At 34.7% G+C, this 20105-nt stretch overlaps 1 protein-coding gene and 1 long non-coding RNA gene across 4 annotated transcripts; one reads left to right on the top strand and one right to left on the bottom strand.

Annotated features, from left to right (window-relative positions):
- The first annotated feature begins 200 nt into the window (after positions 1-200).
- LOC128221251 (uncharacterized) lies at positions 201-1350 on the top strand. Its single transcript, XR_008258929.1, has 2 exons — positions 201-265; positions 1155-1350. It is a non-coding gene; the product is annotated as an uncharacterized LOC128221251 (long non-coding RNA).
- A 499-nt stretch (positions 1351-1849) lies between these two features.
- Positions 1850-18150, bottom strand: LOC128222580 (dynein light chain Tctex-type 5-like). 3 transcript variants are annotated; one of them, XM_052931666.1, is made up of 3 exons: positions 18070-18150; positions 9898-10005; positions 1850-3358 (listed from the first exon to the last, which is right to left on the bottom strand). In XM_052931666.1, the coding sequence occupies exons 2-3, from the start codon at positions 9920-9922 to the stop codon at positions 2841-2843; spliced, it is 543 nt and encodes a 180-aa protein (XP_052787626.1). In that variant the 5' UTR covers positions 9923-10005; positions 18070-18150; the 3' UTR covers positions 1850-2840. The 3 variants fall into 3 exon arrangements, with proteins under 3 accessions (XP_052787626.1, XP_052787625.1, XP_052787624.1); XM_052931665.1 differs by lacking the exon at positions 18070-18150 and adding an exon at positions 13470-13920; XM_052931664.1 differs by lacking the exon at positions 18070-18150 and adding an exon at positions 13724-13920.
- Positions 18151-20105: the final 1955 nt, after the last annotated feature.

Here is a 20105-nt window from a genome sequence, read left to right as displayed (position 1 = left end):
CGAACCAACGAGTAAATCGAGCCAAGCTAGTTCGAGACTACGAGTAAATCGAGCCAAGCTAGTTCGAGCCAACGGGGTTCGACTATAGTTTTATAAGAGCAGCTTTATCACGATCACCAATCAAAGATTTGTGTTGCCCATATGCAGATTCCTATAACTGATACATTCGTTTACCATCATTGCATTTTTTCTTCTTTACAAGGTGTGTGCAATTCAACAGATTCTCCATTCAACCCAGTACCTGTCGAAATGTATGAGAGATCTGGTATGCTAATTTATCAGACCGTTAGTTAATTGTTGGCAATATTATTCGTTGGCGAAAATTTTAATTCGTCAAATACGTGTACCACAGTGACATCCACTTAATTTAAAATAACTATTAGTAACGTGCTATTTGATCGGACAAGAGAAGTTCAATAGGATAAATTATATGGCATAGCATTACTTAGAGCTGTATTCAATTATAATTTCCATTGATTGCTAAAAACCTGATTATTCGTTAATTAGTTAGAAATGTAAAGAATACGTAAACAATTGTTATTACACATATCTCTCTGCATACAAATGTGTCAAGTAATTCCAATTGTATGACAAGAATGAAACATTCAAAGTTTCTTTATGTGTTAATGAAGCTCTTTAAATAAGCCATACAATTTTAGCTGTTCAACGATAAAAGTTTAGTTCGATTGCAAAGTAATTATTTTATACCTTTCAATTTTACACGATGTACAAGTCTTACTCCAAAATAAGATGTACCACAATTAATACACTTAAATTATCGGAAAGGGTGAATGATATCGAAAAGAATTGTTCTGATAAAGAATAATTAATTTAGAAGATATGTGCAGAAAACAAGGTATTTCCACATTTTTGAGATGATATTTGATCACTATAAATCTTTTAGGAACCATAAGTCATTTAATATTTGTGCGTTTTCAGCAATTACATACACGATTACAATCTTGTTATCAGTAATCTTTATATTCCATAAATGCGTTATTTAGTAAGTAGTTAAAGGTTTATCACTCAAAATCAATGTTTGTTTTACATGTGTATGTATTGATTTGAAATACGAGTATCACCTTAAATGTATGTTCTGTTCTGCTCTGTTCTGTTCTGTTCTGCTAATTATAAATATTGCCCTTTTATTTCAGACATGTAACGCAACAAGCCACGCCTATGTTCAGAGCGGCCATTGCTTCCGGTGTTGTACTGCAGACTTCTGCAATGATTCCTGCACTCAACCATCAGGATGACGTCACTCCCATCAATGACGTCATTTCCGTTTGCACATTTTGCGTTGTGCTATAATTAAATTATGAAAAAAAAATGAGAAAAGGTTTTCTTAAATCACTTCAGATACATATTCGCCAAAAATGTGTGTTTTTGTTGTTTTAAATACATTTATAATTTCATATAATTATGACGAAAACCCCAATCGCGAATGAATGATGGTTTAGTTCAATGTATACATGGATGCTTATTTATTATGTGTTTTTAATTCAATAATTATTGTATTTTCATATTTTATGAAGCAGTAAATACAGTCGAAACCCGTTTGACTCGATATCCCAGAATACGGCCAAAATACTTCGAGCCTCGTGGATATCGAGCCAATCGGGAAAACTTAAACAAAGTAAAACAAAATCAGTCCTTTACATCGAGTTCGAGCCAACGAGGAATTCGAGTCAAGCGACATCGAGCCAATTGGTTTCGACCGTATAACAAGAAATACGTGAAACTGCTGGCTGGCGCAAGTGATGAGCTGTTCATTGTCAATTAACAATTGACGCATGCAAAATTATACACACGATAAACGTTTAATAAACATACAAGTACATACAAAATGACACCTAATACATCTGAGCAAAATTGTCATTTGAAAGCGCATACATGGAACGGAATATTTAATATAGAAACATAAGGTTGAGGCATAATGCAATCTCATTAAGATCATTTCGGGACTTTTACTACATTGCAATACGTTATACAACGTAACGTCGTGAAGAGTGTATGGGGGGGGTCTGATTTTCATGAGCTATGGGCTAATGTTAATTTAATTAGGACAAACAAAATAAATAGTTAGCGTGCAGTGCCCCAACCATCTCTTAAAAAAGAGTCCGACTCTAATTTCTTTATAAATATATACAACTGAGTGCGTACAATTTTGTTCATATGTATTTCAGTATTAAATACCGGGTACGAAAGTGTAAAACTTAACACATTAAATGTTTAATAATAAATTCATAAATGAAGCTAGGACGCATACATAAATGAATTTTACTGGTATTATAGTTATGCACATGTAAATTGTAACCACGCCCCTCGCCCCAGGTCCGGTGGTATATCGGGGATAGCCGGGGCAACGGCCGTGTTTTTACCTTCCATGCGGCCCCGCAGTGCCGGGTCAATGCGGTGGTTTTTCCCTCGTGCTAAAAAAGCGGGGAATGGGCCTTACCCAGGGTTCCTTGGTTGCAGGGGTATTTGGCGGGGATTTTACTATCAGTTCGTCACCGCAGGGCGGGGATTTTACCCGGGCTTGGCTGTACCGAAGGTCAAAGTCCCCGCTATTCCCCGGACCTTGGGGGCCGTGGTTACAATTGACTGGTGCATTAACTTAAGTCCTATTTGTATGTTTTTGAATACCATATTGTAATCAGGCAAGTCTACAGAACCATTAAAATTGGTTTTAGCCTTAGGGAAGACACGAACGTAGTAGCAATCGGAAACAACTTGATATTCTTCAAAATGAAACAGCTCTGAAAAAATCGATCCCGAAATAGCACACTTTTCATGACGTCCGTAAATATTTAAAACAATATACATACAAGCAATAAACACTAGTCATAATGCAATCCATACACCATCGCTACTGCAAATAAAGATCTGTTACTATATTTAGCGGTGATGAAACGGTCGGTGTCCTTATTCCACAAACACCTGGAGCCGAGTTGTACACCCGGTCTCTCACGAACGCTCCCTATGGAAACGACGGCCACGAATTTATAGTTCCCGGGGGCCTGTCTTCGAACTTCCTCTAGTACACGCGCACTAAGCAACTGACTAAGATGGCGGCTTTGCGACGCCTCGTAATATTTATCGTGAAGATTGTCCGACAGCACTTTTTCTACTGCAATTTCAATGTTGCGCGGCTCCACCGGAAGCTCCGTCGCCGGCGCCATCTTGTATTTGCTTTCTTGGCGGATCTGGCGTCTGTGGTCGGAATATGTCGGAAGTGATATGTCCATAGGCGTGACCTCCAGAAAAGTGGCCGTTTCCGTTCTGAGTGTCGGAGGGGCCGTAGAGGACCTGGCGCTGCTTATGGGAAGGACCTTTGCTCTGCCCATTCTCGGTGAAGCTAGAAGGGAATGAAAACGATTTAGGTTAACTGTGTGTTAATGCAAAACCTGGCTATGTCATTGCGATGTTCTCTATGTTTTGTAAGTATTCACCGATTGTAAAACAAATTACTGGTTGAACGATTCATATATATATATCCTGATTTAGAAATGGGTAAACATTAAAACAACTTTGTTGAGGGCATGTTCCCTAGACTTGTAAAACATTAACATTAACGTTTGTATGTTGACGACCATTCCATCAATGTTGACCCTTTCCGTTACAATTACGGATAGCGTTTACAGTTTTAGATAATAACTCTCACATAGGCCTCAATGGTTCAGCGGTAAAAACCTCGGTGACTGGAATCCTGCTTCCGGTTATACAAACTTTTTTGTGTTTTATTTCCCCCCCCCCCCCCCCCGACACTCTTTATGAATTAAAAGCAAACTGGTGCAATTTGTAAGAATTCCAGTAGAGAAAAAAGGCGCAATTACACACACTTAATAAAATATGCAATGAATACGATAAAATTTAGCAATACACACTACATGTAGTTTAAATAAACATCAATCTTGCTTTGGCTATAATAAAACAGACTTTTGAAATGTTCAGTGTTTGAGTTTTTTTATTGACTTTTTTTGGTTAATTAAATATTGTCATTTTTCAAAAAAATTGTAGGCCCAGGCCTACAAGGCCTTAATGTAGCTACGCCACTGGAAACCTCCATGCATATAATTCCTTCATTACCATAACGATTTTGCAATTAAACATGTACTACCAGGAAATAATGATTGGACTTTATTTGCTACGGTTTTCGTTTTGAGGTTTGGAAAAACTTAAAATACATAAATGCTTTGTCTTTGTAGATGTGTTTTACATTTAGTTCAAAAACAGACACGAAATCGCACGAGAAAACACGCGAAAGTGTCAATTGAAAAGAAAATCGCCGCAGGTCGAAATTTTGAGTTGTTAAGTTTTCAAATACAAAGTCGAGATTTCGACATACATGCTTCGATATTTTTTCTCCAATTGACATGAAAGCACCTCTGTATGCAACATATAATAGGAATTATAATAAAAATATGACTTGACCGAATAATTGTAAACTACACGTTTCTAAACCAAATTGTAAACTACACGTTTCTAAAGCAAATTGTAAACTACACGTGTCTAAACCAAATTGTAAACTACACGTGTCTTAACCAAATTGTAAACTACACGTGTCTAAACCAAATTGTAAACTACACGTGTCTAAACCAAATTGTAAACTACACGTGTCTTAACCAAATTGTAAACTACACGTGTCTTAACCAAATTGTAAACAACACGTGTCTAAACCAAATTGTAAACTACACTTGTCTAAACCAAATTGTAAACTACACGTGTCTAAACCAAATTGTAAACTACACGTGTCTAAACCAAATTGTAAACTACACGTGTCTAAACCAAATTGTAAACTACACGTGTCTAAACCAAATTGTAAACTACACGTGTCTAAACCAAATTGTAAACTACACGTGTCTAAACCAAATTGTAAACTACACGTGTCTAAACCAAATTGTAAACTACACGTGTCTAAACCAAATTGTAAACTACACGTGTTTAAACCAAATTGTAAACTACACGTTTCTAAACCAAATTGTAAACTACACGTGTCTAGACAAAATTGTAAACTACACGTGTCTAAACCAAATTGTAAACTACACGTGTCTAAACCAAATTGTAAACTACACGTGTCTAAACCAAATTGTAAACTACACGTGTCTAAACCAAATTGTAAACTACACGTGGCTAAACCAAATTGTAAACTACACGTGGCTAAACCAAATTGTAAACTACACGTGTTTAAACCAAATTGTAAACTACACGTTTCTAAACCAAATTGTAAACTACACGTGTCTAAACCAAATTGTAAACTACACGTGGCTAAACCAAATTGTAAACTACACGTGGCTAAACCAAATTGTAAACTACACGTGTCTAAACCAAATTGTAAACTACACGTGTCTAAACCAAATTGTAAACTACACGTGTCTAGACCAAATTGTAAACTACACGTGTCTAAAGCAAATTGTAAACTACACGTGTCTAAAGCAAATTGTAAACTACACGTGTCTAAACCAAATTGTAAACTACACGTGTCTAAACCAAATTGTAAACTACATGTGTCTAAACCAAATTGTAAACTACACGTGTCTAAACCAAATTGTAAACTACACGTGTCTAAACCAAATTGTAAACTACATGTGTCTAAACCAAATTGTAAACTACACGTGTCTAGACCAAATTGTAAACTACACGTGTCTAAAGCAAATTGTAAACTACACGTGTCTAAAGCAAATTGTAAACTACACGTGTCTAAACCAAATTGTAAACTACACGTGTCTAAACCAAATTGTAAACTACATGTGTCTAAACCAAATTGTAAACTACATGTGTCTAAACCAAATTGTAAACTACACGTGTCTAAACCAAATTGTAAACTACACGTGTCTAAACCAAATTGTAAACTACACGTTTCTAAACCAAATTGTAAACTACACGTGTCTAAACCAAATTGTAAACTACACGTGTCTAAACCAAATTGTAAACTACATGTGTCTAAACCAAATTGTAAACTACACGTGGCTAAACCAAATTGTAAACTACATGTGTCTAAACCAAATTGTAAACTACACGTGTCTAAACCAAATTGTAAACTACACGTGGCTAAACCAAATTGTAAACTACACGTGTCTAAACCAAATTGTAAACTACACGTGGCTAAACCAAATTGTAAACTACACGTGTCTAAACCAAATTGTAAACTACATGTGTCTAAACCAAATTGTAAACTACACGTGTCTAAACCAAATTGTAAACTACACGTGGCTAAACCAAATTGTAAACTACACGTGTCTAAACCAAATTGTAAACTACACGTGTCTAAAGCAAATTGTAAACTACACGTGTCTAAAGCAAATTGTAAACTACACGTGTCTAAACCAAATTGTAAACTACACGTGTCTAAACCAAATTGTAAACTACATGTGTCTAAACCAAATTGTAAACTACACGTGTCTAAACCAAATTGTAAACTACACGTGTCTAAACCAAATTGTAAACTACATGTGTCTAAACCAAATTGTAAACTACACGTGTCTAGACCAAATTGTAAACTACACGTGTCTAAAGCAAATTGTAAACTACACGTGTCTAAAGCAAATTGTAAACTACACGTGTCTAAACCAAATTGTAAACTACACGTGTCTAAACCAAATTGTAAACTACATGTGTCTAAACCAAATTGTAAACTACACGTGTCTAAACCAAATTGTAAACTACACGTGTCTAAACCAAATTGTAAACTACACGTGTCTAACCAAATTGTAAACTACACGTGGCTAAACCAAATTGTAAACTACACGTGTCTAAACCAAATTGTAAACTACACGTGTCTAAACCAAATTGTAAACTACATGTGTCTAAACCAAATTGTAAACTACACGTGTCTAGACCAAATTGTAAACTACACGTGTCTAAAGCAAATTGTAAACTACACGTGTCTAAAGCAAATTGTAAACTACACGTGTCTAAACCAAATTGTAAACTACACGTGTCTAAACCAAATTGTAAACTACATGTGTCTAAACCAAATTGTAAACTACACGTGTCTAAACCAAATTGTAAACTACACGTGTCTAAACCAAATTGTAAACTACACGTGTCTAACCAAATTGTAAACTACACGTGGCTAAACCAAATTGTAAACTACACGTGTCTAAACCAAATTGTAAACTACATGTGTCTAAACCAAATTGTAAACTACACGTGGCTAAACCAAATTGTAAACTACATGTGTCTAAACCAAATTGTAAACTACACGTTTCTAAACCAAATTGTAAACTACACGTGTCTAAACCAAATTGTAAACTACACGTGTCTAAACCAAATTGTAAACTACACGTGGCTAAACCAAATTGTAAACTACACGTGTCTAAACCAAATTGTAAACTACACGTTTCTAAACCAAATTGTAAACTACACGTGTCTAAACCAAATTGTAGACTACACGTGGCTAAACCAAATTGTAAACTACACGTGTCTAAACCAAATTGTAAACTACACGTGGCTAAACCAAATTGTAAACTACACGTGTCTAAACCAAATTGTAAACTACACGTGGCTAAACCAAATTGTAAACTACACGTGTCTAAACCAAATTGTAAACTACATGTGTCTAAACCAAATTGTAAACTACACGTGTCTAAACCAAATTGTAAACTACACGTGGCTAAACCAAATTGTAAACTACACGTGTCTAAACCAAATTGTAAACTACACGTGGCTAAAGCAAATTGTAAACTACATGTGTCTAAACCAAATTGTAAACTACACGTGTCTAAACCAAATTGTAAACTACACGTGGCTAAAGCAAATTGTAAACTACATGTGTCTAAACCAAATTGTAAACTACACGTTTCTAAACCAAATTGTAAACTACACGTGTCTAACCAAATTGTAAACTACACGTGGCTAAACCAAATTGTAAACTACACGTGTCTAAACCAAATTGTAAACTACATGTGTCTAAACCAAATTGTAAACTACACGTGGCTAAACCAAATTGTAAACTACATGTGTCTAAACCAAATTGTAAACTACACGTTTCTAAACCAAATTGTAAACTACACGTGTCTAAACCAAATTGTAAACTACACGTGTCTAAACCAAATTGTAAACTACACGTGGCTAAACCAAATTGTAAACTACACGTGTCTAAACCAAATTGTAAACTACACGTTTCTAAACCAAATTGTAAACTACACGTGTCTAAACCAAATTGTAGACTACACGTGGCTAAACCAAATTGTAAACTACACGTGTCTAAACCAAATTGTAAACTACACGTTTCTAAACCAAATTGTAAACTACACGTGTCTAAACCAAATTGTAGACTACACGTGGCTAAACCAAATTGTAAACTACACGTGTCTAAACCAAATTGTAAACTACATGTGTCTAAACCAAATTGTAAACTACACGTGTCTAAACCAAATTGTAAACTACACGTGGCTAAACCAAATTGTAAACTACACGTGTCTAAACCAAATTGTAAACTACACGTGGCTAAACCAAATTGTAAACAACACGTGGCTAAACCAAATTGTAAACTACACGTGTCTAAACCAAATTGTAAACTACACGTGTCTAAACCAAATTGTAAACTACACGTTTCTAAACCAAATTGTAAACTACACGTGTCAAACCAAATTGTAAACTACATGTGGCTAAACCAAATTGTAAACTACATGTGGCTAAACCAAATTGTGAACTACATGTGGCTAAACCAATTTCCAAACTTCGTGTACCAAAACCAAATCATAAAAAAGCACGTGTTTCGACTCAATTCTGAACTTTACGTGTCTAAACTATCGTATAAAATACACTTATCTTTACTAATTTCTGGTTGTCTGGTAAGCGCAATCGCTTCTCACCTAGGCGACCCGAGTTCGACCAAGCATGTGCGAATGGTGTGTGGTCAGCAAGCCGTACAAGTTGGTTTTCTCTGGGCAGTCTGGTTTCCGCCATGTTGAAACTAACTGATTTCTAAACTCTACGTGTCAAAATCAAATTCTGAACTACATGTGCCGGAATTATACCAAGTTCTTAACTACATTCTATACGTATGTACAAGTATCTATATTAAAATACATTCTTATTATTAGCATGTTACTACCAATTAAACCAATTCTAAACCATATTCAATATCATTGTATGTGCATGTCTTTATAACCTGAATCAAGGTTCAGGTTATAAAGACATGCACATAAAATGATAATATAGCCAAGAGCTTGGTTTAGTTTTGGACACATGCACATATTTCTTATGTTATATATGTATGTGGATACGTGTACCTTGATCACTATGTTATATGTGTATCTTTGTAAAAACGCTGTCTACTCATGGGCATTTCTGCCTCGATGTATTTGTGAATAAACTAAACTATATTAAATATCTTATCCAAGTTCAAAACTACGAGTATTACGAACGTTATGCCATGTGTTTATAAATCAAACTATATTCTATATTATCATTATAAGCATGTCTCTGTATACTAAATCCAGTTAATTAAAAACACATTTCAGCCCGAGGTCATATGTCTATAATCTAAACCATATTCTAAACTACAGTCTTAAAGTATTTCGAACCGTAAGTCATATGTTTATGCATCAGTCAATTGTAACCAAGGCCACTAGTCCGAGGGTATACCGCGAAAATGGGCCGTGTCTTTACCTTCACGGTGGCCCGGCAGAGCCGGGTGAATGCGGTAGTTTTGTCTTCGCGCCAAAACAGCGGGGAATGGGCCATACCTAGGGTTCCTGGGGTGCGTGGGCATTTGAGGGGATTTTACCGGTAGTTCGTTCCCGCAGGACGGGGAATTTACCCGGGCTTGGCTGGATCGAAAATCAAAGTCCCCGCTTTTTACCGGACCTGGGGGCGTGGTTACTGTAACAATTAACTGGTGCATTATAATATCAACTGTTTTCTCTATATTCCTAAATAACTGCGAACCTAGTGTCATGTGCCTGGCCTTCATCCTGGAATCGTGGTCAGTGTTGTCACGTGATGGGGGCGTGTCTACTGTTCGACAACTGACCACTCGCACTTGGAGGGAGGAGCCTGAAATTATATAATATTTCTAATTAATGTGTAGCTGTGTTCCTAAACAACACTGGGGACCCTGAGCCAATGAACAAATAAACCGGAAATTGGCTCCTTCTGTGTCATCGATGCAAAGGCATAGTTTAACGAATGCTTGACATAATAATCCCCTGCTGTGCATCTCCCGCTAATTGCACTGGTGTCATAGTAGGGGCCAATTTCCTGTGTATTCGTTTATTGGCTCAGGGCCAATCATTGTCCATTTTTATAATAAAACATCGAAAACTGCACAGCAGGATACTCAAAATGGAGATCTGATAAGTCAATAAGGCAATAAAATTAAGATCAATTAACAGAGGTTGTGTACAAAAACACGGTTTGGGGGGGGGGGGGGTCACTGATAGAAGGCTTAAACTAGGCCTTTAAGATTGGACTGTAACAATAACTGGTCAATAGATTGAATGGAATCACTGAGACTTATCCAAGGCTAACAATAAGAATGTTAATGAATACTACTCCTGGGTTTCGTCTTCCGGGAGGGACCTTAAATGGGGGTCCCGGGTGACAATGCTTTACACTGATGCACGTTATTGAACAAGGTAAGCTCGAACTAATGACTTACAATCTTATCCGGGCATTGGAATGGGCATAACCCGAGTACAAGTATAAACAAGCTTAAACAACCTAGCTCCTGGCTAGGAAACCTACATGGTACAATCTGCGCGGACAGATATGCATTAGCTATTTCGCACCGACCTTTATCGGATTAAAATGAAGCAAAAATTAAAACCCATATCAATTAATTTACATTGAATGACTTATTTATTCTTCTTTACTTCAATACAGTACCTTATTGTCTGAGATAAGTAATACGTTCTGTATTTGAAATCCCACTATTTATTTCTGAAGAAATTATTGGAATAAATTAGACCATATTTGAACTGCTTTCAAACAAATAGAAATACCGTATGCCCGTATTGGCAGGCAGTTTAAAGCTACACTCTCACAGATAGATCTTTTTGACAACTTTTTTTATGTCTTTGAACGAGCCATTTTTTGGCGAAAATACAAAGAAACCAGTGATATAAGACTGCTGACAAAAACTCAGAATGCAGGGTTTCATATTTATATTCACAAACCGATGTTGTATGCATTTTGCTTAAAGGGTAGGTAACGCTTTCACCCATTATACATTAATTTTCGAACGGAAAACATTTTTCTGATAATTTGTCAGCAGTCTTGCATCACTTGTTTTCATAATATACTTAGTAAAATACGCACAAATTGACTTATTCAAAGACAAAAAAAAAAAAAAAAATCACAACAGTTAATGTGTGAGAGTGCAGCTTTAAAAGATTAAAATATCGGTTAATGCAAACAAGTTTGTTTTTATTTACATGCAAAATAATGTTTAACTTATTTTATTGAATTGACCAAGACAAAACGTGCCTTTGATTTGTGCACAGGAAAAACATATATGCGATATGATGGCGCTTCTTTCTGGGGAATTAATGGCCACGTAGCTATTAATTAAAACAAATATAAAAACATATTTAATTTGAAGACAAGTCACTACTCACTTTACTTTGTTTTGATCCTTGGCATGTAAGTCAAATGAGTAACACATGATAATTAGTATGTTTTTTTCTGAATACTACAGTTGATGAATTTGTATGTAGATGTAAAGTGTTGGTTTATTAGAACTTTGTAAAATGTGTGTTTGTCTGTGGAATGTAGGTTTCTCAATCGATTGTAGTTTAGTTTATACTTAATTATCTTACCGCGATTATTAATGTCACTAGGATGTTATCAACTCATATTCCACGGACAAAAGTACATTTAAAACATCATCCGAAGTGTGTGTATGAATGTGTATGAGTTCGTGTATGTATACATACGCGCTTGTGTTTGTGATTTGTGTTTGCTTGTTTTTATGCATGCTCTTGTGTGTGCTAAAGTATGTGTGTGTGTGTGCGTGTGTGCGTGCGTGCGTGCGTGTGTATGGGCGTGAGTGCGTGCATGCGTAGCTTGCGTGCGCGATTGTAAAAGTGTGTGTGTGAGTGAGTATTAAAGTTTTTGTATATATTTTTATCACCTGAGAATGCATAGCATTGTTGAATAGCTTGAGTATTTAAAACTGTGTAATCGGATATTAATTCTTTGTAAAACAAAAATGAGAAAAATATATTTAAGAACGTGTACTTGTCATGGTCGATAATAATAAATGCCACTTCGATCTTATTGACGTATATTTCACATATCCTTTAGACGTATCTTTGTCAACAACAAATATAAGAAACTCAGTCTGCTTTAAAAATGATTTAATAACACTTTCAATTAAATTTATCACAGAAAGTATAAAACGGACAAACTGCATTTAAAGCTGCACTCTCATAGATTTACCGTTGTGACAACTTTTTTTTATTTTTTGTCTTAAAATGAGCCAATTTTGCGTAAATATCTGCAAACCAGTGGTATATAACTGCTGACAAAAGATGAGATCGCAGATTTTCATATTTCTGTTCGAAAATGAATATTTAAAGCGTTACTTACGGTTAAAGAAAAAATGCATAAAACATCAGTTTATGAACTTAAATATGAAAATCTGCGATCTGAACTTTTGTCAGCAGTCTTAATATTACTGGTTTCCATACATTTTCGCATAACGTCAAAACGCACAACCTGTGAGAGTGCAGCTTTAAGACTTGCACTTTTCATTGTAAGTCCATACTTAAAAATTATTGTACATATACATTATAATGTATAACACAATGATAGTATCAACGAATATTCCTCTAATTCTTTAGACATATTGTAAAAACAACATCATAGATTTAAGAGCACATTCCTTTAAATTCGCCACAAAAAGAGTTAAACAACAATACCTTTAAAACTAGTTATGTCCATTGTCAAATGATGTTTAAATGATATTGTCCGTATACATTGTAATGTATAACACAAGTTTATTCCGCTTAATCTTTATACATATTTTTCCGACAACACAATTATAAATGAGCTAAGAGCGATTTCGTAAGAAAGTGTAAAAAATGACAACAATACCTTTCAGCTAATTCACTTCATTGTCGTGTGACGTTTAAATAATGACGTACGTTAAAGTAAATATAACTAGAATATTATCAATTTATATTACACATATGCTTTAGAAGTATATTTTTTTTCAACAACACATATATGAAACTCAGTCTGACTTAAAAATGACTTAAGAGCGATTTCGATTAAATTCGACACATCAAGAGTAAAAATAAGACAACAATACATTTAAAACTTGTTCTATTCATTGTCAAGTGATGTTAACATAAAAGTGTCCGTAAACATTATAGTAAATCCACTAGGCTATATTCGACAATTTTTTATATGTTTATCTTCAACAACACATATATGAAACGCAATCTGACTTAAAAATGACTTAAGAGCGAGTACGATTCAATTCATCACAGAAAGAGTAAAAAGGACAACGATACCTTTAAAACTAGTTCTTTCCATTGTCATGTGACGTTTAAATAGTATTGTTTGTGTACATTCACCAGTAAATCCACTAGGTTATTTTCGACGTACATTCCACATTTTCTTTAGGCGTAATTTATTCCAAAATAAATGTATAACTTTCACTGACTAAATCAGATAAAATACCATTTTGCAATGTTTTGCTTTCTTAAATCACAAAAAGTAATAAAGTTTTAAAGTTTTGTATCAATAAAATTCCAGATTTACAAACTGTATTCCACTGTAACATGCAGCACATCCATTAAAAGTCAACTTCAAATATCTGAAGAGCATTATTAAACACTAAACATTTAACATTATCTCTTCAAAATACACTTTTAAATAGCGGAAAATACTTTGACATAATCCAAAGCAAAATGCTCCCTTTGTGTCGCTGTATAGAATACGAAACATTTAACGTGCATGTAAATTCCGAATTTTAAATGGTTTAAGTTGATGTAAATTAAATGAGCATAGCATTTTACGGCTTTTGAAGATTTGATATCCTTTTATCATTTATAAATCATCTATCAAATCTAAATCATAAATAATCAATAGCGATAACTGAACGTTCAATTGTTTAGGCTTATTTAGCCTTTGATTTATACTTTAAATAAAGAATTTATGAAGCAAATAAACCGCCCCAAATAAATATCGGTTTACAAATATTTTAATAGGGGAAACAAATATCAGCCAATTTCTATTGAAGATAAAGTAAATGTTTGTTTGTAAAAGTCTTATTCTAAAATTAAATAAAACTATATTTTGGGGACGAGTAAATGCATATATGTATTAAGCTTCGGATTATGGCTTTGATTTATATGACTTACTTCTAAATTATAAAATATAAATAAACACGTGCTAAGCAGGGCGGATCCAGGAGTGGACGATAGAGGGGGCGTAACTTAGGGCGTAACATTTTGACCTGCGCCCCTCATTCAGAAACGAAGTAATTTGGTTTAATGTGTTGTCAGGGTGGTTTGGGAGTACTCTGCAAAGAAAATTTTATAAATTTCTAGCCCGGAATGGTGCATTGTGTGCGTATTTTATTATATTGTTTTTTTGTCCTGTACTGAAAAAAACAAACAACAACAACAACTTTGTAACGATTTTAGGGGGGTGGGGGCCGGGGAGGGGCGCCCCCCATTCATACGCTAGTGGTAAAATATATTTATAATATATGTATTTAGACGTTGTACAATGTATAAGTATAAATAAACTGTCTGTTCTGTTCACATATTCTCCAATGTCACATATAAAATTAACTTTCCTATAGATAAGAGAGAGTAGTGCATATTTGTCAAAATCATATTTCACCACTCTCCCAATATTCGTCTGTGAGGAATCATTTGAATCGCAAATTTGTTTTTCATTGTTATGAGCTATTTAAATGGCTTTGTAAACCTATTGATAAACTCTGATTTATTTCAATCGAAATCGTTTTATTGTAAAATGCATTTAACATTCTTGTGTTAAGGTTGACCCGTATTCTATATATTTGTCAAGATGTTGTAAAGTGATGAATGACCTGTCAAAACTGTTTTACTCTTAAATCTTTGGGTAAACATGTATGTTTTAATATTTCAAAACAATCGTGACGCCGCACAATTTATCTTTCAGTTTTATAATCAATTGCTAATACATTTGTTAATACATGCTCACATGGAGGTAAAATCTGATTTTACTTCTGCTTTAGTTGAGCTTTTCAGCGCGGTAACAACATCATGTTTTGATAAAACCATTCGCTAACCTAATCATCTATTGTTTAAACCCTTAGCTGACTAGACCATCTATTGTTTAAACCCTTAGCTTACCAAACCATTTATCTTTTAAACCCTTAGCTGGAACAACCATTTATTGCTTAAACCCTTAACTGGACCATCCATTTATTGTTTAAACCCTTAGCTGACTAGACCATCTATTGTTTAAACCCTTAGCTTACCAAACCATTTATTTTTTAAACCTTTAGCTGGAACAACCATTTATTGTTTAAACCCTTAACTGGACCATCCATTTATTGTTTAAACCCTTAACTGGACCATCCATTTATTGTTTAAACCCTTAACTGGACCATCCATTTATTGCTTAAACCCTTAACTGGACCATCCATTTATTGTTTAAACCCTTAGCTGGAGCAAGCATTTATTGTGGAAATCCTAAGCTAACCCAACCATTTATTGTTTAAACCTTTACCTGACACAACCGGTTATTGTTTTAACTCTTAGCTAACAAAACCATGTATAATTGTTAAAATGTTCACTTGAGAAAAATGGATACTAAGACAGCTTGGCTTAACCGGGGAAATATAATGTCAAAGGGTTTGCTACAAAAGCGTTTAAATGATTGTTATCTACAAAAGTGACGTGCTGAGATTGCGAACAGTGCGAAACTTAATACTATATACTTGCATTTGCATAGTACGTTTCGTATGGCTGAATATTTGAATATTTTATATAGCAATAACAGAAAAGTCACACCCAAGCTAGTGTATCAGCGCACAGGTAGCGTATTGAAAGTTGTAGGTAGGGACAAAATTAACAGCCAAGAAATGAGAGATTATGTTTATCATGCAATGCATAAAATGTTGAAGATGAATTTCACTTAGCTATAAGATGCAGTTATTTCGATGACCTAAGCTCATTTTTATGTTAAACTCGGCATGTTTAAATGTGTTTAACTTGTTAGTAGAAATAACATAAATACAGTCGAACCCCGTTGGCTCGAACTCCCAGGGACCGACAAAATAACCTCGAGCCTCGAAAATTCGAGCCAAACGGCACTGATTACCATCAATATCAATGAAATCGGTCATTTACATTTCATTCGAGCCAACGAGGTATTCGAGCCAAGCGAATTCGAGCCAACGGGTTTCGACTGTATATGTACATTCTTGCTTCGTTTATGGTTATTCGACAGCGTCCCATCAAACCACTTATGTGTGATACAAACCGACAATTATTCCATATATAACATTTATGGTACATTAAAGTATTTATGTAGTCTGGCGGTGTTTGTCTTTTGGCGGGTTTGGCCGCCAGATAAGTCATCAACTTTTACCTTGTTTATACAAATGATGTATATTTTTGTTACGGTATTAAATATATGCCCATATACAAACCTATCCTAGTCGTTTGTTGATTACTTACTAGCTGGGGATATGAGAGTCATAGCCAAGCCTGGTATAATACATAAATAACATTTATGGTGCATAAAAGTATTATGTACTTTACTAGGCCATTTCTTTTATTTGTTTGGCAAGTTAACTGATTCGTGGTAACGACACGCGTTAATGTATTTACTTAATTCGCCTGGCTTATTAAAATACAGCCGCTTCGGAGTCTTTGACGGTTTTTTGTGTTGTCGACTCTACGCTTCCATATCCTACTTGTTATTTCCTAGCCATGAATGACAGATCCCAGCGCTAAGTATATTGAGCGGAAAGATAACGGGCACCTGCTAGATAGTTAAAAATTGGCGATGCTTTGTTGACAGATTGATCTAAACTTGTGTTTCATAAAATACTTAAGTGTAATAAGAGAAAGGTAATGGCTAAAAATAAGTTATGTTTAACTTTGGTGTTTTTATTTAACAATGCAGTGTTAATTATTGTGGAGTTACAGTTGAAGAATATATTTTACATTGGTATGAATTATTCGACTTGTGGCGTTTAGGGAACAAAATGAATATCTAAATGTTAAAGAAAAGTTCCCTATACGCGCATTATTGTGGCTATCCGACAATCATTAACCATGACCGAGTGTTCCTGAACCATGCACTCATATTCCTTTATAAGGACATGCGACTGAATATTTGCACGTATTGATCCGTGAAGTCGAACTAGTTTTTGTTAATGACCGAATCGCTATACCAATTTACATTCCACATTGTTAATCATGGCGGTACTATCCAAAGCATGAGCAATCCAATACCACTTAGAGTCGGACGTGTCGCGGGTCATCAAGGTTTAGTTAATTATATGATGGGCCGTATTCAATATTGTTATTTACCTTGTCCTTAGACGCGCTTCAGTTTTTATTCAGTCCATAGGCAATTTACATTTGCCAGGGTGGTATTCACAAAACATTTCAATACGTTAGTAATTTTCGTCTGATGAGTATTTTATTATGATATGATATAATAGCTTTATTTTACCTTAACTTTATTTTCATTCATTTTATTAAACGTACGTAAATTTATGTAAACGATCATTAATTTTATACTTTTCTTTTTGAATACGATTGTTTTAGGGAATTGGCTTCAGTGAAAAATGACTTAAGAAGATATATGTATATGAACTTCCTTTCAAAACTAAATTAGGATTTTTATTGATAACAGCCAGTGTCATAATTAAACAGATATATACAAATATTGTATAACATGGATACACTTATTTATATCCCTACATAAACAAATAATATGGTAATTATGCTAGAACTGACCCATAGAATGATAAAATATTATAAATAAATAAACGTCAATTTTAATGGTATTTTCATTTCGTATTACATTCAAAAATAAACACATTGATTTCAAAATGTTTAAAAGAAGAAAAAGCAAACAAAAACAATCGAATCATACCTCTATCGATAAATTCCTTGTATTAAATATCAATTACAAATTGCAAATATTTAACATGTACACAAGCAATCACAACTGTTCAAAGTCTTTTCAATAAATGCCGTTTCATAATCTGAAAATTATTTTTTCTTTTTAATGTTTAATAACCGGATTATTGAACATCGATTATAATAATAGGCTAAGCGTTAAATCTACAGCAATTGTAAGTTAATTCCCTCTGTATAATGTCTTGCTGAACTTAACAAATCAATTTCGGCTTTAATTTCTATTAATCGGATTCACCCGCAAGATAATTCGTCGATTATATAATGCTTTTTAAGAGAAGAGGAAAGGGGAAAGAAGAGGGAGAGAGAAGTAGAGGAAATGGGGAAAAGGAGTAGAAGAAAAGGACAGAAGACTAAAGGAAAGTGGGTAGAATTGTTGTTGTTTGGAGAGAATTGGAGAGGGAGACAGAAGAGTAGAGGAAAGGGGGCAAAGAGTAGAGGAAAGGGGGAAGAAGATGGAGGGAGAAGAGTAGAGGAGGGAGAGTAGAGGGGGAGGAGATGGAGAGAGAAGAGTAGAGGAAAGGGGGCAGAAGATGGAGAGAAAAGAGTAGAGAAAATTGGGTAGAAACGAAGAGAAAAGGGGGATCAGAGAGAGAGCGAAGGGTAGAGGAAAGGGGGAAAAGAAGATGGAGAAAAAAGGGAGAAGAATATTGAGAGGAAAGGGGGAAGAAGAGTAGAGGAAAGGGGGAAGAAGATGGAGAGAGAAGAGTAGAGAGTGAGATATAACTAGTTATAAAAAAGGCGACTGGATAGTTCTCGTAACATGCGCGACCACATACGCATGTACGATGTGACTCTGAGAGTCAATGGAAAGACAGAAGAGAAGACAGATCTCGTACCATGCACGACCACACGTACGAGTGGAGGCTCTCAGTCTGAGAGCCAGGCTCGAAAACCAGCACCTCTAGTTCCCGTACAAATTTCTCAAAGATTTGAAACCTTTGGAGAGTGTGTCTTGTCTTACATTTGGAGGTTTTTATAGCAATTTTCGATATCCCTTTCCGTGGAGATGTTATTTGTCTAAATGTTCGAGGTGGAGGACAGAAAACCTATATGTTAAAATATCATGATTTTAGAACTTAATTCTGCAGCTGAAATTCTACAGAATTGTGATTTCTGTCATATTTTTGAGATTTAGTAATGTTTTTATGCCTTCCGGTTGTGTTTTTTACAGTCTATTTATAATATTTATATACTGCAAAGATAATCTATAAATAAATGTATTAATATAACAATGGTTCAGTGCATCGCGTTTTTTCGTTACAATAAAGGTGCGAAAAAATGGCCGTGAATGGAAAAAGGCTTAAAACTTAACTTGCATATCGGTTGTTCATGTAAAACAGATATTTCTACTAAACGCTTAAGTATAGGTCTTGAAATTTAAAGAGTGCTGATATTTTATTAATAAAATAGTGTTAGTCACAAAACATGTATATACACACACACACATTAATGATCAATCAATTGATTTAATGTTAAAATATATATATATTATATTTATGGGTTATATTTAGTGCATTATGCGTTTGTCCTGTCTGAATTGAATTCAGCTGTTCGTTGCTGCCGTCCCTCGCGCGCCATTATACGCAACCAAAAGTACATATCCTAATGCTTGAACACTGGTCGCCATTTAATTTAAAAAAAACTTGGACGGATATATTATTTACAGATGTACTCCTACTCAAAAATAAGATGCACCACAATTAATACCTTTTTATTAACAGGAAAGGATGAATAAATATCGAAAACAATTGGTCTTATGACGAATACCGTGTTTAGTTTATAATTTGAGAGAAAGGTGTAGAAAACACGGTATTTATACCTTACGAGACGATATTTGATCACTTTATTTATTTGAGGACCCACCAGTCATTGAATATTTGGGCGTGTGCAGCTATTAACTACACGCTTACAATATTTTATCAGTAATTAAAACATTCCATAAAGTTGATGCATTACTTAGAAAGTAGTTATAGCTATATCGCTCAAACT

This window comes from Mya arenaria, chromosome 16, assembly GCF_026914265.1.
Source record: "Mya arenaria isolate MELC-2E11 chromosome 16, ASM2691426v1".
Taxonomy (NCBI): Eukaryota; Metazoa; Mollusca; class Bivalvia; order Myida; family Myidae; genus Mya; species Mya arenaria.
Note: the sequence above shows the minus strand (reverse complement) of the source record. Positions and strands in the feature narration are given on the sequence as shown.